At 40.6% G+C, this 26,380-nt stretch overlaps 3 protein-coding genes across 3 annotated transcripts; 2 read left to right on the top strand and 1 right to left on the bottom strand.

Moving 5' to 3' along the window:
- The first annotated feature begins 25 nt into the window (after positions 1–25).
- On the top strand, positions 26–5,456 carry pld4 (phospholipase D family member 4). Its single transcript, XM_080783282.1, has 11 exons — positions 26–125; positions 364–432; positions 582–742; positions 1,209–1,392; positions 1,813–1,933; positions 2,297–2,424; positions 2,708–2,908; positions 3,429–3,568; positions 4,030–4,195; positions 4,567–4,663; positions 5,086–5,456. The coding sequence occupies exons 2-11, from the start codon at positions 382–384 to the stop codon at positions 5,289–5,291; spliced, it is 1,455 nt and encodes a 484-aa protein (XP_080639408.1). The 5' UTR covers positions 26–125; positions 364–381; the 3' UTR covers positions 5,292–5,456.
- Positions 5,457–6,236: 780 nt separating this feature from the next.
- srp14 (signal recognition particle 14) lies at positions 6,237–10,359 on the top strand. The gene is made up of 5 exons (XM_080783755.1): positions 6,237–6,364; positions 7,356–7,428; positions 7,583–7,695; positions 9,067–9,099; positions 9,576–10,359. Exons 1-5 carry the CDS (start codon positions 6,341–6,343, stop codon positions 9,663–9,665), a joined length of 333 nt encoding a protein of 110 aa, XP_080639881.1. The 5' UTR covers positions 6,237–6,340; the 3' UTR covers positions 9,666–10,359.
- Positions 10,360–11,520: 1,161 nt separating this feature from the next.
- On the bottom strand, positions 11,521–25,559 carry xgb (x globin; the record flags this gene model as incomplete). The annotated part of the gene is made up of 5 exons (XM_080783754.1): positions 11,521–11,812; positions 14,638–14,718; positions 16,117–16,237; positions 18,063–18,170; positions 25,384–25,559. The coding sequence occupies 5 exons, from the start codon at positions 25,557–25,559 to the stop codon at positions 11,684–11,686; spliced, it is 615 nt and encodes a 204-aa protein (XP_080639880.1). The 3' UTR covers positions 11,521–11,683.
- Between the last annotated feature and the right edge of the window lie 821 nt (positions 25,560–26,380).

A 26,380-nucleotide genomic window follows, 5' to 3' on the forward strand; every position in this document is an offset into this window, starting at 1 on the left:
GTACCTCACTTTAGTACCATTCTAGTATCAAGTCACGTTAGTATCACTTAAGTTTCATTTGAGGCTAAATAGAAACCTATCAGGGATCCTTAGTTGAAAACAACCATATCAGAAGCCTGTCTTGTGTAAGTTGTTTTGATTACTTAAATGTCCTATACAGTATTTGAAATAAGACATTAGATTAATACGTATATGGAGAAAGATAACTACCGGTACTCTATGCGATTTCGTTCTTGCACCTGGTTCAAAATGTGTTATTTCACAACTTTTCATACGACAATAATCTATTGTTATGATATATGGACTACAATGTAATGATAGTCCATAGTTCAAAAATGTTTAATACATTTTTTTATTGTTCAGGAATACCTAGAAGGGAAAATGTCATCTCCGTATCACTCTCTGCATGACAATTATGTTTCAAATAAAAAGGTAGGTGTCATCTCCGTATCACACTGCATGACATTTATGTTTCAAATAAAAAGGTAGGAATACACCTTTAGTAATAACTAATGTATCACCTTCACTTGTCATTTGACTTTACTCAGCAACACATTTGTTTTTCTCTGCTCCTACTGTAGGGATCCAGGAGTGTTGTGACAATAGTTGTAGCTTTACTCTGTTTGACTACACTGGGTATAGTCCTGGCTATTGCTGTACTGGAGAGAGACAAACTGGAAAATGAGAGACCCATTCAGCACACTGGGCCTGATGGAAGCAATGTTTCTAACGACCAATGCAGGTCAGACATATTCACCTCAGTTTAAACCCTGTATGTACTGTGCATGTTCATTAGAAGCTCAGAAGCTCTTTGTTTTGTTGGAGATTGACGGTACAGTGCAGACTAGTGTTAAGTATAATAGTAAATCACAGATCATAACAAATAGTTAATCACAATCATTCTATCCACTTTATCCATTTATAGGCTATGTTGGTTATTCAAAAATAGCAGATCTACAGATCTAACAAGCTTGTACATCTGCTGTTTTTGAAAATGTTTAATCATTTTTTTCCCTTTACATAAATCTTCTCTTCTGGGGGGTCCCTGGCATAAAACCTTTACAAACGGGGGTCTGCGGCTAAATACATATCAATTTGGGGGTCCTTTCACTTGAACATATTTGAGAACCACTACACACTAACCAGGGTGATGCAAAGTACAGTTCTGAGTCACAATTCATTCAGCAGGTGCCATTTTGTATCCCTAGAATGACCCTTGTGGAGAGCATTCCTCTGTATGTGCAATATGATGCCAATGTGACTGTCGGCATTCCTCTGGAGCAAGCCTGGAAGGATTTACTCTCCATGGCGACTGAACAAGTGGAAGTGTCCTCTTTCTACTGGACTTTAACTGGTGAAGATGTCAATGTCAACTCCTCCTCTGATACACCTGTGAGTTGTCTCAAATGAGAAAGAAACATGGAAACATTAGAAATCAAGTCACCCTTTAAATTAAAAAAAAGCGTTAGACTATAGGCCTACTGGCCATTTTATATGACGCAAAAATAGGCAGTAGCCTAATAGCCAATTTCGTTCGATCCCGAGCTCCCCCAGACTTGGTGTCGAAGTGTCCTTGAGCTGTGTAGGTAAGGTTGGTCCCTTGCATGGTTTCCTCTGCCATCAGTGTATGAATTTGTGTGTGAATGGGTGAATGTAATGCACAATCTATAACGCACTTTGGTTAAAAGCACTATATAAATGCACCATTTATAAATGCGTCATTTGTAGATCTGTTAATTTTCTCGAATTTAGAAACTGTTCCCGAACGGTGACGCCAGGTTGAAAGTTGTTGAGTTTTATTGTTATTGACAGGGGAAGGGTATTCTGGAGCAGTTGGAGGCGTTGCCATCCAGGAACGTGTCAGTGCGGTTGGTCACAAGCGTGCCGAGCATTCATACAAACTCCACAGATTTGGACATCCTGAAACGGAAAGGTTTGTAAACTAAGAAATCAATATCTTCAGCTGGGTTAGATTATACCTGTACAGTAAGTGCATAGGTGTTTTAGCTACAGTGTTGTCTATGACTATGCCAGTGGTTCGCAAACATTTTCATGTCAACAACCATCAAATTGATAACACATTAGGCCTCAGACCCACATTGAAAGGATTTTGTTCCAGGGACCCCCGTAAGAGAAGATATTTGTTGTTAGATTATACATTCTGTCATTTGACTAACTTCTATCCAGTGAAGAACCACTGGTCTAGGTCGACCTCAGAGCTTCTAACGGATATTTTAATCAGAAAATGACCCTCTGTTTCCACAATTCAGTTGTCTTTTGTTGTTTTGTTTTGTAGGAGTCCAGGTAAAGGAGGTGAACTTTGGGCACCTTACAAAGGGTGTCCTACATAGCAAGTTCTGGATTGTTGACAGGAAGCATCTATTTGTTGGAAGTGCCAACATGGACTGGAGATCTCTCACTCAGGTGACGGTGATATTATAACCCTGCAGTGGTGTATAGTAACTAATTTACTATAAGTACTGTACAATTGATTTTTTTTATAGAGTACTTCCAATTTTCTATACTTTTACTTATTCCATTACATCTCAGAGGCAAACATTGTACTTTTACCCCACTACTATAATTATTCGAAAACTTTAGTTGCTAGTTACTTTGTAGATTTTTATTGTGTTGATAAACACTATATTTGTAGTTGTTCTACCAAGCTTGAGGCTTCATGACAAAGCTTTTTGAATTCCCATTCCAGGTAAAGGAATTGGGAGTGGTCATCTACAACTGCACTAGTTTGGCAGAGGACCTCCATAAGATCTTTGGGTCTTACTGGGCGATGGGACAACCCAACAGCTCTTTACCTGACCCCTGGCCCTCAGAATATGACACAGCCATCAACATACACCACCCCCTAGTGGTGAAAGCTCAAAATGTTTCCAGTAGAATTTACCTCTCGGTGAGTGAGTTCCAATGCAGTGGAGACGGAGCTCAATCAATGTGAACTTAATTGCCATTCATTCAATATGTATGCAACATTCCTAAAGCCCAATTCATACAGGACAATGTCATGGGCCGGAAATAGCTGATCTATATGTTCACAACGTGTTGCAGATGCAATGCGTGTGAGCTTATATATCTCCTATTTTCTGTGTGACACTGACACAGTTGGACAGAACATAACTTTGGCACAACAAGTGATTCGTACTGTACTGGTAATGGGAGGGATTGGGACATAGTTTCCATTAGAAATAACAACATCCCTATCCATAGTCTTTTTAGAGTTATAATGAGCAACGTTCTTATCCCATCACAAATCAAAATATACTGTAGGTCGACAGTATTTTACTTCAATCTTCAGAAACTTTACCAATGTAAACAAATATATTACAGACCCCAAATACATATACAGTTTAAAGCTCATTTTTGTATTCCTGTAGGCTACATTGTTTTGGGACATCATTCTGTATCTTTCTCAGGGTTCTCCTCGGGCATTTTGCCCTTCATCTAGAACCCAGGACCTGGAGGCTATTCTCTCCATCATCTCGGGGGCTCAAGAATTCATACATGTTGCTGTCATGGAGTATTTCCCTACAACGCGGTTTAAAAAGCCTCACAGGTAAACAAGTCCCACCAGGACCACCTTTTAACTTGCTTTTTACTTGCTTTTAACTTAAAGAAAAAATGATAAACTCATCATACAGTACAATATCATCAATACACTTGACCAAACATCACTTTTCACAGAGCCCATTGTGATCATCATCCATCATCAAGTTTAGACCACTGTGTCAACTCTGTGAATGAAAAGTTAAATACATTAATCACCACTTGACAAGTCTAAACCAATGACTTTCAAGAAAAATAAAGAGTTCGAAAAAGGGACAAACAGACTCTATATTAAAAAGATAAAGGTATACATGATTTCCTGGCTTCTATAGTGAGAAACCTGGGGGAGACGGGGTTTTCCAACAGCATTAAAAAAAGGTCAAAAGTTCACTGTTTAAAAATAATCATGGCTAGTGTCTGATCTGTTTCCATGGAGATCTTGTGTACCACTTAGTCCTTGTTCTTCATTAGATATTGGCCGGTCATCGACAACGCCATCAGAAGGGCTGCGTTCGATCGGAAAGTTAAGATCCGAATGCTGATGAGCTGTGGACGGGACTCTGACCCGGCCATGCTGCCCTTCCTTCAGTCTCTAACCTCAATGGATTCCCCACGCCAGAACATCAGTATCCAAATAGTGAGACGTGCTGAGATGTGCTGTATTAAGAATATTTTCATTATACTTCATTAGATTTTCCACCAGTTTAGACTCCACCTCACCCCTAGCACCCCCCTCATTCCTTGTATCACTTATTTTCACCTTTTGGTAGATGCTATAGTTACAGTATACTATGCAGATATGTTTTTTTTTTGTTTTGTTATTTTGATTATTTTATTGACCATAAAGTATGTTATTTAGATTAGACAGGTCACAGGTGCAAGGTTTGATATCCTAGTTTCTTTGAAGCACTAAATTGTTCTCTCTGCACTCTACTTATGTGACTATTAACAATGCCATTTGTTGATCCTATATTGACCCTTTAGTGTTTATGATATTTACTCTTTCAGAAAATGTACGTTGTGCCTGTTGGAAATCAGTCTGACATCCCCCATTCCAGAGTCAACCACAATAAATACATGGTGACTGATAAAGAAGCATATATTGGTAGGTGGATTTTAGAGCGGGATTGGATAAAAATGTGTCAAAATGTAAAACATAAAGCTCAATCGTCTGGGCACCTAGGCTGCTGAGCCAGCCTGACAGTGTGCCGCGGGTTCGACTCCCAATCCCGATGGCCTTTGCCGCGTGTCTTCCTCCCATCTCTCTCCCCATTTCCTGTCAGATTACTTTCAACCTATCAATAAAGGCAGAAAAAGCCACAAAAAAAATATTATATATCTTTAATTGTACAAGCTCACAATTGTGAGCTTCTAGATTGGTATATATTTTTTATGGAATTTAGGCTACGGCTTTTTATTTTTTTCTACAAATCGAGAGGTTTACAGGTTTACGTTTCATACAGGAATGCACACATCGGTGTGTTGTTTACTGATAAAAAAGGCTAATGATTTACTTGCGTTCCCCAGGGACCTCTAACTGGTCAGAGGACTACTTCTCCACCACAGCTGGAGTGGGCCTGGTGGTTTCCCATGAGCCGCTGTGGAGCACAGAGAGTCTGCATGGCCAGCTCAGGGCCGTGTTTCACAGGGACTGGCAGTCCCAGTACGCTATACACCTGGCTGACCTGCCTCAATACCCTGACTGTAACCAGCTGTCAAGAGGATTAGGTTAATGTGTCTCCTGTCACTGCAATAGGGAATGCAAGGCTGATATTTTTCGTCTTAGTTTTAGTCGACAAAAACAACACTGTGTAGCGACTAGTTTTATTTCATATATTATGGCGTGTTCCTATGTAAATGTGCCTTTTTTTCTCCAATAAAATACACTTTCAAATGTTTTTGAAGCTTGCTCGTAACATTGTTGGCTTAATACTCTTGATGCACTGTTGTTGTTGTTCTGCTATATTTATGCCTATCCGAATTCGCATACCAAAGGTGCGAGGTTTGCATGCCCTATTATATCATTTTTGCGCTTTCATACTCACAAGATATGGTATTCATGAGAACATCCATGTCATGATCAGCAGTTCACATCCATTGATGTATCCCTAGTATAGCAAAAGCTTAGAGCTTAGACCTGTATTTATATCTCCCCCCCCCTTTTTTTACGTAGGCCTATTTGTTTTTTGCTGTGATTGAATGTTGAAATTAACATGAATCAACAATTTTATGTATGACATCTTACTGAATTTTGTAGTTTGTTTTCATGTTAACAATACTACATCAATTATAATATAATTGTAGCTCAATTTAGCTGCAGGCACCTGCATTGATTATAGCCCTAGATCATCACAGGCTTTCTAGGTCTACATTGATTACATCAGTGTAGCCTAAGCCTTCCATGTTACCCTTCTGCAGTTTTTGGCAAATACAGCCCTATAATAGGCCCTAGGGTTTCATTCCATTTAACAGTGCTGTAACTGTACATCGTTATGTGGAGTTTTACTGTTTTTTATAAAAAACGTTTAAAACACAACATGCTTTTTGTGTTGTCAAATGTAAGGTCTGGATGAACAGTGTGATTGGTCGCCTTCCCAGTGTGTGGCAGTAGAGCTAAATAAATCACAGGCATTATGACTTGAGTTGAAAGAGCAGCAGCGCGGGGCGGGGCTTGGTTGTAGTACGTGTGCTTCTCAGAGGAGTTAGTAGCAGCAGTTAGTTAGCCTACAGTGCTACCACCCAACACTATAAGTGTGCGACTCAATCCCCGTCGGGAACCAACATGGTGCTACTTGAAAACGACTCGGTGAGGTCAAACAAAACCGTCAAACTGTGATTTTTGTCAGAATGTATGTTTTGTCACATGTCCCTGTCTGTCTTGCTGGGTTTACCACATGTATAATACTATTAGCTTGTTGCTGCTGTGTAACGTTAGCCAATGAAGCTAGCCCTGCATGCTAACATGCTAGCCTACTGTACTGAGACTGTAGATTTATTCGTCGTTTGCTGTCGTTTGTTTTTTTCCCCGAGCTTTCATCGTGGTTCAAACGTTCTCAAACGGCCTTGGCACAAGACAACTCTCACAGACTGTAGTTTAGTTTGTCTACACGAGTTACAAACAATATTACATTCTGACAAAACACCCATATGGCTGAATGTGTTTGTCATTCATGTTTAAATAATATGATGACTGTCTCTAGCACAAGGCTGTATGGTAGTTCTCTCCAGGGAAAAGTGAAATAAAATGCATTGTAGGACACACACACACACACACACACACACACACACACACAATGTAATACAGAGGACCACAATGGAAATCAGCTCTGGACTTGTGTGTGTGTGGGGGTTATCCAATTTTACAATTTCCCTTTAGCATCCTTTTGTATCTGTACCACTGTACCTTTTTTTTATTTTTCAAACTGTCAACAAGTATTCAATCACTCAGTAAAGAACAGCGACTTGTCTGTCTTTGTCCTGATTCTGAATATTTATTCCCCTGGAGACAACTAGCCTTTTGATTGAATCAGATTGATTGGATTTTTCATTGATTGCCTTCTCCACCAAATTACCATTATATTACACTTAAAAATGTGGTAAAATTAAAAACTGCATGTGCTCTTGGAGGAGTTCATTGTAGCAAAGACAATAATGTAGTAATTGCATTTGTAAGCCAACAATACACACAATGGTCTATTTGGTTCCCTTTGTACACTAAGAGTCGCAAGGGAAGTGGCTGCATGGAGGGACACGGGTCATTTAACTGTACTGACACTTCTGTTTTGCTTCTCTTGTAGTTTCTGACTGAACTCACACGGCTGTTCCAGAAATGCAGAAGCGCTGGTAGTGTTGTCATCACATTGAAGAAATGTGAGTGTGTTCTACCTGCTGCTGGGCGCAAAATGGCAATCCTCACATAATCTGGAGTTATAAATTAAGGCAATTAATGGCATTGCCTGTTGTCCTTTTTAATACTGAGTCAACTTACTGGATTCAAACTTATTTGTTTTGTTTGACCTTCCAGATGACGGTCGAACCAAACCGGTTCCTAGGAAGGGCAACTCGGAGTCCTTTGAACCAGTAGACACCAAATGTCTCATCAGAGCGTCGGACGGCAAGAAACGGATAAGCACAGTGGTGAGTTTGCTGTCTATAATGTACATCTCGCAGTCATAGGACGGAGACCTCCGTCTGGGGTTAAGGACCCCAGACGGAGGTCTCCGAATTAGTAGATTATTGATATCAAAACCGATCGCATCGCTCCACAGTGCCTGTTGCGAAAATGACCGAAAATCTTAAAACGTTAACTCTTATTTGGTGTTAGACGCCCCACCGCGGTCCAGTTGCTAGTCGCAGTAGTTTTAATCATACCTCCCGTTGTCGAGTGTTTTGGCTACATTTAGCTGCTGAAGCCACATCCGGGATAACATCCGGTCCGTCTGTAAAAGTTCTCCGCTGCTATGAATCGTTGGGCGCACTGATTTAATGGATTAAATAACCCCAGGCAATCAAGGTGTTAACTTAACACTTTGACTTTCTATTCACTAGTTGCTTGAGTTAATTAATTTCCCTGCGATTTGTGAGTTTCCCGAGTTATGTTTTCATTGTTTAATGAATGACAGAATGGGATATGAGACGCTTTTTGATGACGTGATTGCAAAAGGTCCGTCGCTCCGGCGTGCAAAGGGTTATGGGAAATTGAGTCTACATTGTTTACAATTCAGTATTTTAGCTGTGACGTGAGCGCCCCCTCCTGAGATACTTCCGGGTCCTACTTTTGTGTCGCTTTTGTGTCCCCATGGAGTTATACTGTTACACTCCGTCGGACTAAATCTGAGACGAAAACAACCACGAAAGTCTAATTTTACCGCTTTCCTCGCAACAACAAAGCTGCGCTGCTCTCCCAAATCTGGCAGTGACAGGCCGTCTGCCCCACATGGAATACTATCGCCAGTTTATTTTATTGTGTCAAATAAATCCTCATAATGCAAACTAGACTCAACATACTCAACCCTCAATGGCTTCCTTTCTGAAAAATTACACCGTTTTAAAGTGGATTTTCATGACAAGCAACTCAGCGGTCGGTGCACTGGCTGTTCAAAGGTAACTTTACACATCAGCAGTCTAGCCTGAAAGACGGCCGTAAAGTCATATAAATAGCACCACACAAATAGCGTGTCACTATTGCGCCACGCTATGAGCTTGCAAATATGCTATTTTCTGCAGATATTTAATGTAGAGCAAAAACATAAAATGGTAGTATAGAGCAGTGGAACACCTTAAAGTTATAATCCTTTTCTATTTCTAATAGATAAAGCCTTGGCCTGGAAGACAGGTCAGGTGGTCCCCAACCTTCTTAGTGTTTCTACCCTTAACCACAACACTCTCCAGTTGGCCGGTCAGCAGTGATTGGCCAAATCACTGCCCCTCTCAAGCATATGGGGTTTAATATAGGCTTATGAGCCACATCTTAATTTGTTGTTCACGTCGACTTTCTTGCATTTCCAGGTCAGCACCAAAGAAGTAATCAAGTTCCAGATGGTAGGTATCCTGTTTTGGATTAGTAGATTTTAAGTGAACCTTTACTGTGTTTATGAGTTACGTAGTTGTCTGTAACTCTGAGGATTTAAAACTAAAGTGTCAATTGTGATCACAGGGATTAAAAAAAATTGTATCAAACTGGGGGCCCTTGAAAGGGGAAAAAAATTATCTCTATTTTAGATGACAATTCTATTTAACAGTCAAAGCAGTATTATGCGAGGTGCGCACGCTTTTCCGACACACCGAAGATCCGAAGTGGGGGGACATGCGATGCGAAAAAGCGATGGGCCGACATGCGCTGCTCCCGTGCTTGCGGTTAGGGTTAGGTTAGGATTGAGGTTTCGGATCAATAGTATGTCGGAACTAAAGCCTGCACCCTATTATGCTACAGTCAAAGAAGTATTATGCTACAGTCGATCTTAGTGACCACAGACTTAAAAAGCGACTAAATGTTTCCCATTTGAACCTTCTTATAGGCGTACTCCAATCTCCTCAGAGCGCACATGGACGGACTTAAGAAGAAAGCAAAAAGTAGTAAAAGCAAAAAAACTAAAGCCACCCAATGAGCAACTGACTCTTCCATACTGTTACCATGGAGACGTAGACTACTGGCCTTTTTCTATCTGAAGGAGCAGGGCTTCAACTGGCCTGTAAACAGCAGTCCCCTCCATGTTCACCCCATTCTCCACCACGTGACTGCTTTGATATCATATCGCTGTTTGTGCACAGTAATGTCTTATGTGGATCGGGACGGCAAACCTCAGGATTTCTACTGGAGGAGCATGCAACAAGTGGAGTTTTATCGAAGCAACACGTCCCATCCTAACATCTCTGCATAGGAACCCAGTTATATCAACAACTGTCACCTTTACAGTGGACAAAAGGAGGGAGCCCATTGATAAATTGCCTTTCATTTTTATTTCAGTTTTGTCCCCATTGTATGCCTTTCGGAGCCATCCTGTAATTTTTATTTGCATGATTTGATGGCATTGTCACAGATCTGATTTAATTACTTAATTTTTCCATTAGAAAAAAATAATGTGTCGGTGCACAAAAATGATGAGAAACGCCATATTATTTAAGCATGGAATGTTTTTTATCAACAGTCGACAAGTATTTGGTTTCATATTGGAAGGTATGGTTAATCTCCTGAGTGTTTTCCTTTTTAAATGTTGAACAAAACGGTTCTCACATTTTTATTTGTTTTTTCTTAAAGCTGCAATCGATAACTTTCTTTAGCGAATAAAACCTTTATTTTGAGTAGTCTGTATGGTAGAGTATGTTAACCACTTATGATGGTGTCGCACAAAAAAACAGGTGGAAAGTTAACCACCTCGGTTCCCCATGGTCTATGCCTGGTCTGACCCTTCTCCCCCGACACCAAATCTATGTGCGGAAAATGGCCGGTCTAGCTCACTTGAGTTTGTAGATCTGCTATTTTTGTCAAATATTTCCCCCAGAATAGTGCATCTAGGGTTCATGTGGTTTATACAACACAACTAGAATAAGTGCGGTGGTTGTGGTTGGTCTATTTGCTCTTCTATTGACGAATTTTAGCTTCAGCTTATTCTGTAGACACTAGACAGACATATCGACCTACCAATATGTCTACTGACATCTAAATTCAATCTAGGGGCTAGAACTGGGCGGAACCGATTCATAATTATCGCTTGGCCAATGCAATGACTTACAGCTTCTTTCTGTTTTTAAATTATTTTCACATAACTCATTCAAACCGGGAAAGCATCTGTCATTTTAGATTTCACCTAATTGCAACCTACGTTATGTTTTTTTCCCTTCAGAAACAATTGAGTTGGAACAGTGCTTCTCAAAAATGGCAGATATACGCTGTGATCTTGTACATCTGCTATTTTTGAAAATCCATGAAAGTGTGAAATAGGAGGAGTAGATCTCCTACGGGCTGGTCGGGTAGGAAGGTCAGGTATGAAAGTTACAGATTGCAGCTTTAAAAGCATCCCACCTAAAACGTTTGTGAAATTCGCTATTCAGAGTTTAGGATCACTGGTTGTTTCAAATGTAAATAGATTAACAAACTGAGAAGTCTGAATTAAATGGAGAAATTCTAACTAGTAGATTTCCTAAAAGGCATTTGATATAAGCTTATAGAATTTGCAAAATATTGAGATTAAGTATACTATATATTATGTTTTACATTTTACAAGATGGGTACAACTACAACAGACAGTTCATCCATTTGTTGTGATTCATGTTAACAAAGAGAGGAATACGGCAGATGATAATTTAAGAAATAAAGTGCTTTGTTAGAAATTTACTGCAGTTTTGTTTAAATCTGAGAAACATGCAAAAATGTGGAAACGGGACCAATGTAGAAAACTACAATAAATACACCACAGCAAAAACCTCTGTGTAAAGTAATAGTTACATGAACGCTGAGGAGTTTCCTAATATATATATATACTGTATAAACAACTAAGCAGCATGTGCCACATGTCCGTGTTATGCTTGCTCGTAAAAAAGTCTGATGCAGTAAAGACTATTTTGGACTACGTTGTTCGTCTCGCCATAAAACATATTTTTGGCGAGCAACGCTTTTCCAGGGGTCTCAAAGGGCAGTGTTCTTCTTGTCTGGTCTCTTGTGAAGCAATGCGGAGGCTGTGGTGTGATGGTGGCAGTTCCTCTCCTCCTCCTGGTATCCTTGTGTCATGTGGCTGGTCACATACAGGAACAGAGCCTGGAGCAGGAGAAGAACACCATGATGTGCACCATGATGTGTGAACCAAGGTTATTTGTAGTTGACAAATAACAGTATTCTGACAACTACAGAGAGAAAAAAAGGTTTTAGTTAACTGAAATAAAAATGAGGCAAGAAAACTAAATTAAACTATTGTTTACAAACACAAATGTCTTACCTTTAGTTTTTGCCAGCATTCTAAGCGTAGTATATTGGGTGGATATGAAAGTTTCGGTTTCTTCCGATTTTGGTATATTTTGAATAACTTAAAGCTGAAGTCTAACTCTGACTTCCATGTCCTATGAGTTAGCAGAGATGGCTTGTTCAGAGGATAAAGTGCTCTGCCCTGGGCACTAATGGTCATACTGTCTACACACAGTGGTTCTCCCCATGTGGGTCAATTTCCCTGGACAATAGCTGTCCACTCAACTGACCAAATTACTTGATTATACCTGATGCTGGTTTTAGCAACACTGATATGAAACAGGCATACATGGCGAGTGGACAAGATAAGCTGGAAGCAGTCAGAAGGTTCCCCGGGCCAACATCGTCCCTTTTCAATTTCCTCATTTCATATTACCTGGGTTGTAAGGAGCATGTCTATTAAGTTTACCCAGAAAAAGCAGTTTATAATATATAAGTGGTTTTTATAGGTCGACAGGCCTGCTCTGCAACCTCAAAAGCAACAAATGGATTTTAGAGGGCATTACTCTTTTTGTATTACTTAATATGTATTATGAATATATATATTCATATATACACACAAGCTCATAACGCAACATGCTATTTTTTATATGTTTGAGTAATCAGACAATCAGGTCAATTCCTTTTCGTGGTGATTCGTTGACATAAACACCCCCCCCCCCAAAAAAAAAACAAAAAAACTAGTTGACGCACCCCAACCCCCCCCCCCCCCCCCACACACACATGGAGATACATATTTTTTATATATGCAACATACTGTATATGTTTATCATAATGTGACATATTCGAAAATTGGCTGCCTGCATACACTGTGTCGCGATATATAGAGAATAGATACATTTCCTACCGGTTCATACATGAACCTGAATATGGCATATATATATATAGCATAGGCTATATTCTGCATCTAGATTATTCCGTTATAAATTGGTTATTGGTACTACATGCATGGCTGCTACTTATCTCTTATGAATCGCTACTCTATTTTTAATCTAATTCAAGGTGACAGCTTGATTAAACAGTACACTAAAATCAGTAAAATATGCAGCTGAAAATATTTGAGGTCACTTCAAGAAATAAGAATTGATAATAACAAACGTACTTCAGACTCTCTCTCTCTGCCTCGAGTGGAGCCTATCGATCCCATAGTCCGTTAGGGACAATCGGCTGATTTCCGTTCACTCTGTTTCACCAGGCAAACTTCAAAACAAAGCTTGCAAAAAAGCCACTGCAGCTGGACTTTAAGTGGTTAATTTGGATCACTTCCTATTTGATTACAATCACCTGTTTGGCTCCGCCATAAGATTTCTGTGATTGAATTTGGCTTTTCATTCACATATTAGATTCCTACTTTGATTGGTACCACGTCAACCTATCACAAGAACACTGCAGCTTTTATTGCATTTGATTTAGTTAACGATGCCTGTGTGTGCACCACCCCATGCACATCCAATCTAAGGTGGTTCTCCACATTATTCACTTACGCCCTATATATAATAGCGTAATCTACAAACGCTTTCTGCTTATTTTGCCCGGGGCATCAGCCCTGAGGGAAAGTGTGACAAGATTTTGTTTGCTGGTTAGATATGGTTGTAATGGCCGAGAATATTAGTCAAACTTGTCAGTACAATATTGCTGACAGTCACCAGGAATGCCAGTTCACATGGAAGCTTAAGTCTGTCGTGTGCCGGAATCTTTAGATAACACTTTAAATAAATAACTTGATGATTTTGTGAAATACTGCACTTATTATTAACAGGCAAAACATATTCTCATAGGACTAATTAAATTGTACATTTTTAAACATATAAAAGCAGTTAGCTGTGACCGTGACCTACATACCAGACCATAGTATTAAATACTAGGGTAAACATGTGTTACCAATGGCAATGATACTAATTACAGTAAGTGTTCCGTTCAGGTCAGAGTCAGGGTGCTGTGCCTGTTGGTTCACTCTAAATTGAACAGAGCCTTACTCCACTGACAAATGCCGTCCACAGTTAACAGTTTTGTATTGAGTTGTGATTGAAATGTACTGTAATTATCCAATCTGTTAATACATTCTTCAATCAATCAATGGTATCATACTATCCTTGGTAACACCACAGTCTGTGAAGGAGAGAAACCGCTTTATTTGCAAGCACTGCTGCATAAATAACATTTCAGGGATCCTAGGGTTGTGACATGCCAGAATGTGACATTTCTGCTTCAATGACATGTAAATCCTCACATCTATCAAGGCCATGTTGCACTGGGGTGCATGTGACATGTCTCAGTGTGACACACCGACAAACGAACAGAACTCTGGCACAGACAATCACTTGCTGTTGATTACTACTGACATGAGGATTACACTGAGCTTATTTCGCAAGGCAGAGTGGATTCCCGGAAAGAATGTTTATTGATGACAAACAGCTACACATGGGGCCCCAAGGACCTCCAAAAAGCCATATGTTTTGCCCCCACTGTTGCGAAATGGCTTTTGTTTTTATTTTATTTTTAAATAGCCAATCTACAAGCTCACAACCCACTGTATTTCACTGTGAAATACGGTATTTTATATATATATATATATGGTCCACTTTGAAAAGCTGTGAGGCACTTGAACGATGCCGTTTTACCTTCCAGGCCTCCTCCAGCTCTGGAGTCCATCTGTCTTTCAGGATAGGCTGGACTGCACAGATGAATTCTGCACCAACGTACTGAAAAATAATCAACATACTACATGAGGAATATTGTAATAAGCCCTGATGCCGATTCTAAACATATAATGTAATAATGTTGCAATGCTAGTCTATGTTGGGTGGAAAGTGGAAACTTCATGTCCAAAACTGTGACTTTTTACGCTTCAAATTCAGAAAACACAAAAACTAGCAGATCTTCAAGCTCAAATCGTATCGCTTCACGATGCGTTTCAAGCATGTAGATCTGTTACTTTTGATAGATATCTAAAATAACAGGGATGCTTTCCCACATCGAAAGGTGGGAAACATATAGGCTTTCCAGGTCTAAATGATGGGTTAATATGTATAATCTTTTACAGGTAGCAGGACAGCTATCCAATTCATTCAGTTTATTTGTATCTTTGTATCTAGAGTGCTACTGAAATTAGTGAGATGAAAAGTGCCTGGTCCGTTCAGAGCAACTTGTGCTCTACTGTAACCTACCACAAGTTTCCAATATTTGTGGCATTTCATCCAATCAGGAGAGAGATTGGATGATTCATCCAATCTCTGATGTTTGTTTCATCACTTTCAATTTCACTTGTTTATCCTGTATCCTGTATGAGTTCTCTCTCCTAATTGGAGGAAATTGGGAACCCAACCTGAAAATGTATTTTATGTTCACTAAAGAGCTTGAGAGATGCATGTGGCAATAGAGCATCACAGTCCCACCCCCTTTCATGACGACGCCAGGCCCAGGAAATGATTCCCAATGCATTTTTCCCATAGACATTTCTAAAGGTATTTATTTAAAGACGGTTACGCAGAAGACAAGGTCAACTCGAGTCGTGACAACTCATGACAACAAACTCAATATTTTGGACCAAACAAATAATTACAAAGAAGAAAAACTTTCTAATTATTTGTTGGCCCAAAAAATTTTGTTTGTTGTCATGATTTGTCAAGACAAGAGTTGGCTTTGTCCGCGGCGTAAACGTCTTTAAATAAATACTTTTTAAAATGTCTATAAGGAAAATGAACGGAGAATCATTTCCTGGGCCCTGGTAGGGGGCGGGACTGCGACGCTCTATACCGCTGTTACTGAACAAACGCCCCATAGCAATGGGAATATGAGCATCTGTTCTTTACAAGAAAGATTTCTCGAAGCTTCAGTGAAATTGGAATCTTCTCCTGAATCCTGATTGGGCCATAACAACATTATCTTTGCTGTAATTTAGTAACCTTGTCACGTAATGTTCGAGTACTTCTTAAACTTCAGAAATTCAACTTTAAATTACACCAAGTAGAATTTCAGTCGTTTAGAAAGTACTCGAACGTTATGTGACGAGGTTACACAATTACAGCAAAGACTAGGGTGTGTGCAATTTGTTCCTTTCCACCAACGCTAATCACAGTGTAGATGAGCGGCAGTCTTACGTTGTAGTATTTGGGCATGGCGTTGTATTTATAATGGCTCCTCCCCAGGTCCACGGCCAGAACCTCCAGTCGCTCTAGCTGGTCCAGTCTGGCAACACTCTTCTCAATGAAGGACATCACCCTGAAATTAATGAACTATGATTTACCCATTCAGACCTGGAAAGCGTGTCATTTCAGATTTTAACAAATCATTTTATACTTGCTCATGACATAGTGCCGCACTATAAACTTGTAGATCTGCTATTTTAGACAAATCTTGAAAATGTGAATATATATTTTAAGCAAACAAGACAAGATAAACAAGATAAGACAAGACAAGAAACAATATAGTTGTAGGCTACCTGAGGTAATGCGAGGCCAGCTAGCATTAGCTATTCATTATTGTCCCCTCATCTCCGTTAACTATTACTAATTCCGAGGGTGAGACAGATTACATCCCATTATGTACTTCTGGTGGATTTTGATTGGCTATCAGTGTTTCTATCATTCATGAAATCGCCCTAGTCTTAAAGTGATCCAAACGAATCGTTCACCACTATCGTAGTTGTGCGGACTCTGCCATCCACTTGAGTTAAAACAATGTCTTAAATAGTTATCATCCTTTAGAGACAATATAGCTGTATGATTGCATTGCGTTTATTGCAGAACTCTCGGATAGACAGTAACATTTGGCACAAATGGAATCATAATCACAAAGGATTTTCCTGCATCAAATTGAATTGAACAGCTGAGTCTGACATGAAATGATTATCCAATATTTGAACAACCGTGCCCAGCAGCCGGCGAAATCTAGAGTTCTCAACAGGCCCGGAAATTAAGGCCAGGCCCTACCTGGGCCCCCATCAAACCCTGTACACTGAAGACACTGCCCCGCTGCCACCCTTAGATCTCCATATATGGAGCTGACCTGTTCTGACATTCCATACTGTATGTTCATATGACCGACCGACCGTCCGTCCGTCCCCCTCTCTCTCTCTCTCTCTCTCTCTCTCTCTCTCTTGTCAACGCAGCACATACATACAGTACAACCAAAATGACAGTTGGATAATGCAATGTTTTTGTCATACACATTGCGGTGTGTGTGTGTGTGTTCACAAACCTTAAGTAATCCAGTGTTTTTGGTCTGTGTCCTCTAATGTTTGTGTGTGTGCATGCACATGTGAGTGATTGAGTTGAGCATTTTTCTGTCATTTGTGTGTGTGTGTGTGTGTGTGTGTGTCCCTGAGAGTATTTGAAGGGCAGTTTGACCTTACCAGACATGCATTGGAGGGGAGCTGGAGGCCTAACATACCTTTGTGTTCTCACTTCTCACTGTTCTCAGGCATAATTTGTGTTGAGTGGAACACGGGGTGCTTGTTGAAATGCTGCATCCACGCCAAATTGTCAAACAATAAATCCTGATATAATGTATTGCGACAGAATCACCCAACGTTCACAAACCTTAAGGAACCCGGTGTTTGTGTGTGTGTACATGCACGTGAGTGATTGTGTTGAGCATTTTTCTGTCATTTTTGTGTGTGTGTGTCTGTGCGTGCGTGTGTGCGTGTGCATGCACGCATGTGTAATTTTTTAAAACTTATATCTCTAATGACAATTGTATGTTACCGTATGGTACTTTTGTATGAAAGTCTCAAACCATGTTGAGTTATGAAAATGAAATAGCAGACATGTCTAAACTACTGTCGCCATTCACTTATTATGATTTGACAGAATAAGGGTTGACAGAATAGGGTTCATGTGGTAAACAAAATGTATAGCAATGTTTCTGTGCTAGACCTTCATCAGGCAAACTGAAGGCCTGATGAAGGTCCAGCACTAAAACTAAATAAATATATCATTGCATGTTTGTCTCTCTCTCTCCCTCTCTCCTGTCTGTATAGTCTGTGCTGTGTTCTGCATTACTGTGCTGAGATGGATGTATATGATGTGGTCGAAGGGAGACTGACCGCAGGCCGTGTGCCCTCAGCTCCCGGCTGGTCCTCAAGCGCTCCAGGTCCTCCACGTCTCGGAACAGGAAGAACACGTCTTTGCACTCAGGATGGGTCTCAAACAACCTGTTACCAAGACAACAGTAAGCAGACATCTGTGAGTCACTGGTCATTAACAGTAGCCTAACCAAACGGACACACGTACAAGCACACACACACACACACACACACGCACACACACGCACACAACCCGAGGGGACTTTAAAAGCATGTGGTTCTCAAACCTTTTCATTTCAAGGACCCCCGCAACTCTGAAAGTGTACATAAGATAAGATAAGATAAGATGACCACCATTAGTGGTTAGTAAAAACATAAATAAATAAATAAAGATGCGTTTGGGTGAGCGCTGAGTGACGTGGCGTGACCACGGCGTGACGTCGTGTTGTAGTTTTCGGTGGTCACCTAATCACCGAAAACTGGAGTATGAATAGGCCTTGAGGGTCCCTGGACCGTGAGGACTGCGTTTGCACACTGCTCCGGGCATCGCACCCCCCGCACCTCCGCCTCCCAGTTCTTTTGCCCCTTTACCCATAAGTTTGTCATGTTTTCCTTTTACTTTATACCTGATAAAGTAAGTTTTGATACGTTTTATCCTCGTAGCAGTTTTTGTATTGACCTATTTACAAATTTCAATCAAGCTTGTTTGTTAAATGTAGGCTAATTGTACATATGCGGTAGACTATATTAATGTCTGTAGTTATTGCCTGTAGTTATATGTACATAGCCTACTTTATCTGCGGGATTCAGTGTTTTAGCCAAAGCGATAATTTAAGCATAATAACAACAATAGAATTTGAAAATGTATAGATGTCTCTGTGTGTGTTGACACTATACACACACTCAGAAGAACTGGGAGGCAGAGGCGCGGGGGGTGCACTGCCCGGAGCAGTGTGTTAACCAGGTCTTCGCCCCTGGACCACCACTCTGAGAACCACTGCCTTAAATTGCTGTACCAGAGGTCTGAGTCAGATATGTTTAGTCCACTGACTATGACTCACAGTATACTTGTATTACTTTGAAAAGGATTATCTGGATTGTTTGATCTTTGAGGAAGCCACAGGATCCTATTAATTCCAATATGGTATGGAATTTAATTTCTTAAGCTAATAATTGTCCAGTCAGGTGTGACTCTGCAAGTCATCTATGAGTCTGTCTGTCTGTGTATCCAGAGCTAATCTACTGAAAAGATTGATCATCTTCAATGCCGAATCTTGCGTGCATGCCACCCGTAGGCCACAAAAGTAGCTCCACAAATTTGTGTTCACATTTATATATTGTTTAATTTCATAATGGGAGTCGATGGGGCTCTGATCAGACAATCATCAGCTTTCATATGCTAGGGTTTCACAAGCAGATTGATTTCAAAAGTCCAGATAAAAACAGTTGGCAGAATATTATGGCATCAGCGGGAGCTTGGATTTCAGATGTATAATGTACTGTGAGCTTTCATGGTTGATCGGATAAAGATGTGTCATGATACTTGAATTAATTTTAACTGGACACATATCCTGTATCCGTTGTGGATGCACTGACTGCTTGTCATTTTCTACATTTTTGTCAATGAAGAGGAAGGCAAATTCATTGCCGGCTCTAGTGGCTCTACGCTGCTAACACTTTGTTTGTTTGTTAGCCTGTCGACCGTAGCAAACAAGGCACGTCATTATTGTTTTTGGCAATCAAATGATAAATGTGAGGTCTTTCATTATAGATGTCATCATAATGAACATAGAAATTAGCTTTTCTTTGCCTGTGTTCAGCTTTCAACTCATTTTTTTTACTTAACATTTAATAACTTTGGACAAAGTGTAAACAAATGTGCTATCTAAAAATAAAGCCCATAATGCGAAAATGTCTATCTATGACATTGTGCAGCAACAATGTACAACATTGTCAAAGCTGTGACAACGGCATGTATTGACAGGGGTATGATCCTTTTTAATTTGATTTAATAACGGAAGAGTTACAACGAGCACACGTGTCAACATGATAATTAGCTGTTGGTATCTCATCCAGAAGACATCCTCCCCACTGCTAATACTCTGAATAGAGATCTGATTGTGCCCTTTTACGACACGCACCGTCTCCATCAAATCCTGCTTCTGCTCCTCATTATCGCCCTCCCCACTGTTTTATGCCACCAGCTGCAATCAGCGTCAGGAGTCAGACACAATCAGGAAGCCTTCTCTGTGTGCAACCCATAATCATACTCCCATTTCCACTGAGGTTTAATAACCTGTCCTATCTCCTAGGGCTGTGGTTCTCAACAAGGGGGGGGGGGTCCCACCGCAGTGAAGTGACAATTTAAGGACCTTTTTTAATACCTCAAAAATACCTCATGATGGTCTGGGCACCCTAGGCCCCAATGCCAGCCTGACGGCGTGTCGCGTGTTCCTTTGCTGTGTGTCATTCTTTTTATGCACATATAATTGTGATTATCTCAAATTATTGCAATCAAGCGATTATGTACCGTAAACGGAGCCCCAGCTGTTACGAACAGGAGCCCTGCTCTTTAACTCCAATCAGCCACGTAACTACAGAGTTAACCACAGGCGGATAGATAGATAGATAGATAGATAGATAGGCTTGTTGATGAAGTTCTACAGTTTTTGGGTCTAATCTAAAATCAGCAAGTGTAGCAGAGAGTGGCTCAGAGACTTTGCCTGAAAACTCCCTACATAGCTTCTCCAAAATGTAGATGGCAATCGAAGACCTACAGTAGCAATCAAGTCTCACACTTAATTTGTTTCGGTTTCATTGTTTCGTTGGATAAATCCTCAAAACTTGGATCATGGTGTGCTTATTCTTGTGAAGTGGATGTTTGATGATGTATTGTACTTCAATCAGATTCAATCAGGAAGGGATTATATGGAAGTTTGTTTTAAAGTCTTTCTTGTAAAGAACAAATCACGTTACAGAGCATCAGCAAGAGTATAATGGTTGGTAGGATGCTTTCATATTTAAATAATTGTGTAAAAAGTAACTAATGAAAGAGCCAGATAGATAATTGTATTAATCCTGTGGGGGGAAATCAGTCGCCCAAAGGCAGCACAGCAGTTAAGAGTTACAGGTACATGTAAAGAGTAAGGAAAGAAAGTACTGTTGTATACAGCAATACAGGCAAGAAAAGGAAAACAAGAAGTGCCGACAAAACAGGACAACAGTATAGTATATAGGCTACCTATACAACTGTCAGAGCCTGTGATAACTGTGGTTCAGGTGGTAGAGTGGCCGTTTTAATTAAACCGTTATCCTGGTTTGATCCACAGCGCCTTTTGGATTTGTGTTGAAGTGTTCAACTCCTTGAGACACTGAATTGCCCCGGTGAGCAGAAGCAACAAACAAGATTACAGAGTCTCTGCGTATACCGATATGTTTGTTATTAGTTGTCATTAGTTATATAGATAAGAAGGTTGATGGTGATTCTGTGATATCACACACCAACAGTGGAGGCAACCAACACCATCTTGCTCACCCGAGCAATTCAGTGTCTAACCCTTCAACCCAAATCCAAGAGGAGCTGGGGATCAAACCAGGATCCTTCCTTAATGGACTCGTTAAAACGACCACTCTACCACCTGAACCACAACCGGCCACAGCTATTACACTATATACTGTGTATATATCAAAACACTATATATTTTTTAATGACCAAAATATGGGACACCAGCAGGTTGGTAAAAAAATGAAAATTAAAAAGCATCTGTATGGCCCGAACAACAAATGTGTCACACCTTTTTATATTACTTATTGAAACCCAAATGTATAAAAAAGAATATATATACTGCAACACGACACGTTAGATCTGCTATGTTTTGGCATTGGTTCCCTCAGGATAGGGATGCTGGGTTAGTGGGTTTCAAGTGTTAAATGAGTCCCCGGAATCCTCCTGAATGTGTAATGTTACACTGTAAGGTTCTGAATGTTAATTTAACTCTTGCAGAATTACAAATGGATACATTTACGCTGAGGATTGTGCACTGTGTGCAATTTACACGTGTTGTGGGTTTTTGGATGGATGGAGCTTGTTAGTGGAAACTGGAAAAGTCATTACCGAATTCCTCTTAGAATGAATTTAATGTACAATATATGCTTTCTGAATATTCAGATCCAACTCGTCCCTCCATCATCTCTGGTTGGCTCCTCTGAGTGCCTGTACATGGCCTGGGATGAATGGAGCTTGTTAGTGGAAAAGTAATTTCAGAATTCCTCTTGGAATGAATTTGATGTGAAATATGCTTTCTGAATATTCTGATCCAACTCCTCCCTCCCCCATCTCATAGAAAGAGTGTAAATCGAAATGGCACTTGTATGTCTCCAAAGTCCTCACATCCAACGTAAACACGCACACACATAATAGCGCAAGTGGAATTTTAATTGGAGCCAATAATTGGCTTTTCTCAGATGGCACCCATGAAATGACCACAGTAGGAAAAGTACACCATGAGTTTTGAAAGAGAATTCAACCAAATTATTTTTGGTTATTCTACCAGCATTAAGATTCCAGAATGCTTGTTGTATGCCAGCTATCTGGCAGGTGAGACAGTAGGGTACAATAATAACAGTGCCATCACAAACATGTGTGGGGAGGGTGAATTGAGCATCCTATAATAAAATGGACTAATGGGAGTTTGGGCTGGCGGAACAGGGTCACGTCACTTTGACATAACCATAGACCCAGTGAAGTTATAGTTATATATGGTATAATGATGAATAGATTTGATTATATATTTTTATGGTTTTTTTTTGTTGCTTTCACCTTTATTTTATATTTTTTTTATAGAGGGACAGACAGTAGGCTGACAGGAAATGGGGGAGAGACATGCAGTGAAGGCCGTCGGGATCGGGAGTCGAGCCCACGGCACACTGCCAGACTCGGGCTACCGGCCTGGACCGCTGAGCCACGGCCCAGGCCTAGATTTGATGAATTTTGACAGATTAACCAGTTCAAAAGCGTAACAGAACCTAGCAAGTTCACACTTTTATGTGTGGTGTGCAGGATAGATATACTAGGTAGATCAGAAAAGGGAAAACAGCACCCACTAATAAAACAACATAACATGTTGGGTAGATTATAACCTGTATAATCTACATTTTGTATTAAATGTGAGCAGTGCAGAGAGCAACTGTGGCTCTCCCATACAGCATGCAAGAAAGAAAGAACCGAGATAAATTATGTAGGCATAAAAAGGGCACTTTCTCCTATGACAGGTGGGGGCCCGGGCACTAGTTGGCTCCTCTGCGTGCACGTGCCTGCCTGAGGAGGCCCTTCAGGAGGGCCCTATAGTTCAGGGCTAACATGTTAAGGTCAATCTCCTTAACTGTCTCGGATTAACCCCAAGGGACGAGGCCCCCGAACGGCATCTGAGCTGTCCGCTGTGTGCCTGGTAGTCACTCTCTCGAGTCTCTCTTGGATCCACCAGCAGCAGCATAACATCTGTCTGTCCTCATTAACAACAAACACCACAGCAGTGCTACATTATTCTTAGTATTCCCATTATTTCCAGGCTGTAAGACGATCAATGTCATTGTTTAATACGTGTTTACTCTTCGTTGTTCTCCATGCTGAATGAGACCTTAAGGTGTGTATTATTATGTAATATTGTTAAGATATTGTTAATATCATGTGATGTGTACAGTGATGTGCGAGAGAGATATACAGAGACAGAGAGTGTGAGATAGAGAGGGGGAGAAAGAGAAGTGGAGAGTGATCCCTAGCAAGCTTTTCATAACTGTTGACTGGTTCTTTATCTACCATACAATATAATGTATATATTTTCTTTTGTATGTAATGTACAGCTCACTTTTTTAGGTTTGAGTTTGGTTACGTGTTACCTCTGACCTGGAGCTAAAGAGCAGAGTGACGACTGTAGTGATGATACCATTTATAAATTGACGTAAATCCTGGAGCTGCCCTATGAATAATGGACGACCTTCAGGGATACTTATATGACAGAACCAACCCATGATGGTTTTACTGGGACTTGACACAACAGAACCCATGGTGAACCTGTATGTGCCCGTCGGGCCACCGGCCTACTTGAGATCAATGCACTTTGGGAACCTGAACGTTGTCAACGTTTTAACTATGTGTCTGTGTCCCTTTTGTGCACATACTGTATGTATGCAGATCTCTCTGTCTGTATGCCTGTGCCTGAAGAGAGTGCAAACTGTGAAAAGTGGACTGGTTAAGTAATCAATTGGCAGGTGTGGAGTTGTCATGGAAATCAATTGGCAGAGGCTGGAAATTGCACAGGTGACGACTGACAGGACTTGGGCTCATTAGGTCCACTGGCAGAGCCTCAGCCTGACCAGAGCCTTTTGTGGTGTTTCTGGACAATGGTGCATGCCACTGACTCAAGGCAGGACACTGCACTCCCTGTGGTGGTGTGGAACGCGTGTGTCAAATTTGAAATCGGTGGGGCAAACGGGTGTAACCGCACACGCACACACACAGACGTGGCACATTTATAGTTTGATGATGACAGAACGCATTTGAATGTAAGTATGATACAATTGAAAATCTATGATCCCACAAATAATCAGTATCTTCAGACCAACTCCAAAACATCACATTAGGCAACAATGACGCTACATCATCATGTTCATGGTGCTTTCACAGCTTCACAGTGACAGTTATCTTGGTTTATAGACAGGCTGAAATAGACATGGTAAAAACCATTGATTTGAATAGTGCAATGTAGATTCCGTTTTATGGAAAATATTCCCTTTAAGGAATATGCAGTTCATTGCTTAACAGTATGTAATGTTGCTATAATCACATTCAACCAAAGACAAACCTATATGAAGTGGCAGCAGGTCACTGCATAGCATTATAAGTAACAGACAGCTGAAACATAGGGCTGTATTTTGCGTGATCAATGCTCTTTGGCCACTCAGAATAGCCAAATGGCATTGATCACGCCTCCAGGTCTTTAGTTTACTCAAGTTAGGGAATAAGACCTGGTACTTAAGACACGCAAAATACAGCCCATTGTCTCTATCTCCCCATGCCTCCAGCATGGTGGAGACAATGGTTTTAGTTTTTTTAGTGTCTTCTTACTAGAATCTAGATAAATGCAATGCTGTCAAGTGTAGGGTATTTAATCTATTCTCTAGCTTCCATTTTCAATAATTTTGTTTGATCTTAAAACTATAACATGATAATTTAGACTAACAATACGTGGTTAATCAATGATTATAAGCTTCATGTTGTTTTACCTGAAAGTGGATCCTTTCTCATGCAGATACTGAAACTTTCCTGTGCCTTATTTCATCTCACCTGACGAACATGATAATTCCAACTTTGGCAATGTCGTCCTGAATAACTTTCCACGACTCTTTGATCATCTGGATCTGGTCCTCGCTGAGACGTGCGGAGGCAGAATCAGCAGCAGCATCCTCTGTGTTCCGCGCTACACCACCTGGTTTTACTAGACCTGATATTGCGCAGCCCATTTTCGGCAGGATCTTCCCTTCTCAGCGACAGGTTAGCTACCCTGAATGAACCGTTGTTTGTGTCAGATAGAGATCCTGCTGTTCCTGGCTGCATCTGGGTTCAGCAATGTGGCTCCTCTCCTCTTGCGCGGCGTCTCTCAGCTCGTTTCCAGGCAGCTGTAGCGCGCAAAGGCAACAACTATAGTAGTGAGCTGGTCGTGTCTCTGTGTAATGACCACTGTAACCTGTACCAGTGTCAAGGGGCGGGGCTGAAAAGTCATATGGCCAAAAATAATTCAGCTGTTCCAGATTAATTCTATCATTTTTGACGATTTGACAAAAATGAAAAAAACGATGGGTTATAGCCCATGTTTTTTTAAATTTTGAAAAAAAAGTTATCCTCGTTTCTCATCAACCAAATGGACCCTTACAGGTCCAACACTGGTTATCGAAGCGTGCACACACACACACACACACACACACACACACACACTGTTGAAATGTAAAATTTACATTTCAACGAAAGGACCTGTAAATGACAACACAAAAACTAAGGCACTGGTGTCGTACTTCTGGTTTACCGGAACGGGGTGCAACTCCCTGCAGTGCCCTGCTCAATTTGTTGTATTTACATGGTTCATTGGTCCACTCCATGGCATTGCAATTTCCGCAATTTCCGCAATTTGCAATTTCCGTAATTTCCGCATTTCCGCAATTTCTGCAATTACGATTTCCGCAATTTCCGCAATTAACATTTCCGCAATTTCCATTTCCGCAATTTCCGCAATTTCCGCAATTTCCGCAATTACCATTTCCGCAATTTCCGCAATTCCTGCAATTTC

The sequence above is a fragment of the Protomyctophum bolini genome, assembly GCF_963924005.1.
Source record: "Protomyctophum bolini genome assembly, chromosome: 15".
In the NCBI taxonomy this organism is placed as follows: Eukaryota; Metazoa; Chordata; class Actinopteri; order Myctophiformes; family Myctophidae; genus Protomyctophum; species Protomyctophum bolini.

Excerpts from the sequence above, each read along its gene's own strand:
- pld4 (XM_080783282.1), top strand. The coding sequence starts at position 382 with ATGTCATCTCCGTATCACTCTCTGCATGACAATTATGTTTCAAATAAA. Across the intron at positions 2,425-2,707 it reads ACTGGAGATCTCTCACTCAG|GTAAAGGAATTGGGAGTGGT; the intron begins GTGACGGTGATA and ends TTCCCATTCCAG. Across the intron at positions 4,196-4,566 it reads AGAACATCAGTATCCAAATA|AAAATGTACGTTGTGCCTGT; the intron begins GTGAGACGTGCT and ends TTACTCTTTCAG.
- srp14 (XM_080783755.1), top strand. The coding sequence starts at position 6,341 with ATGGTGCTACTTGAAAACGACTCG. Across the intron at positions 7,429-7,582 it reads TGTCATCACATTGAAGAAAT|ATGACGGTCGAACCAAACCG; the intron begins GTGAGTGTGTTC and ends TTGACCTTCCAG. Across the intron at positions 9,100-9,575 it reads AAGTAATCAAGTTCCAGATG|GCGTACTCCAATCTCCTCAG; the intron begins GTAGGTATCCTG and ends ACCTTCTTATAG.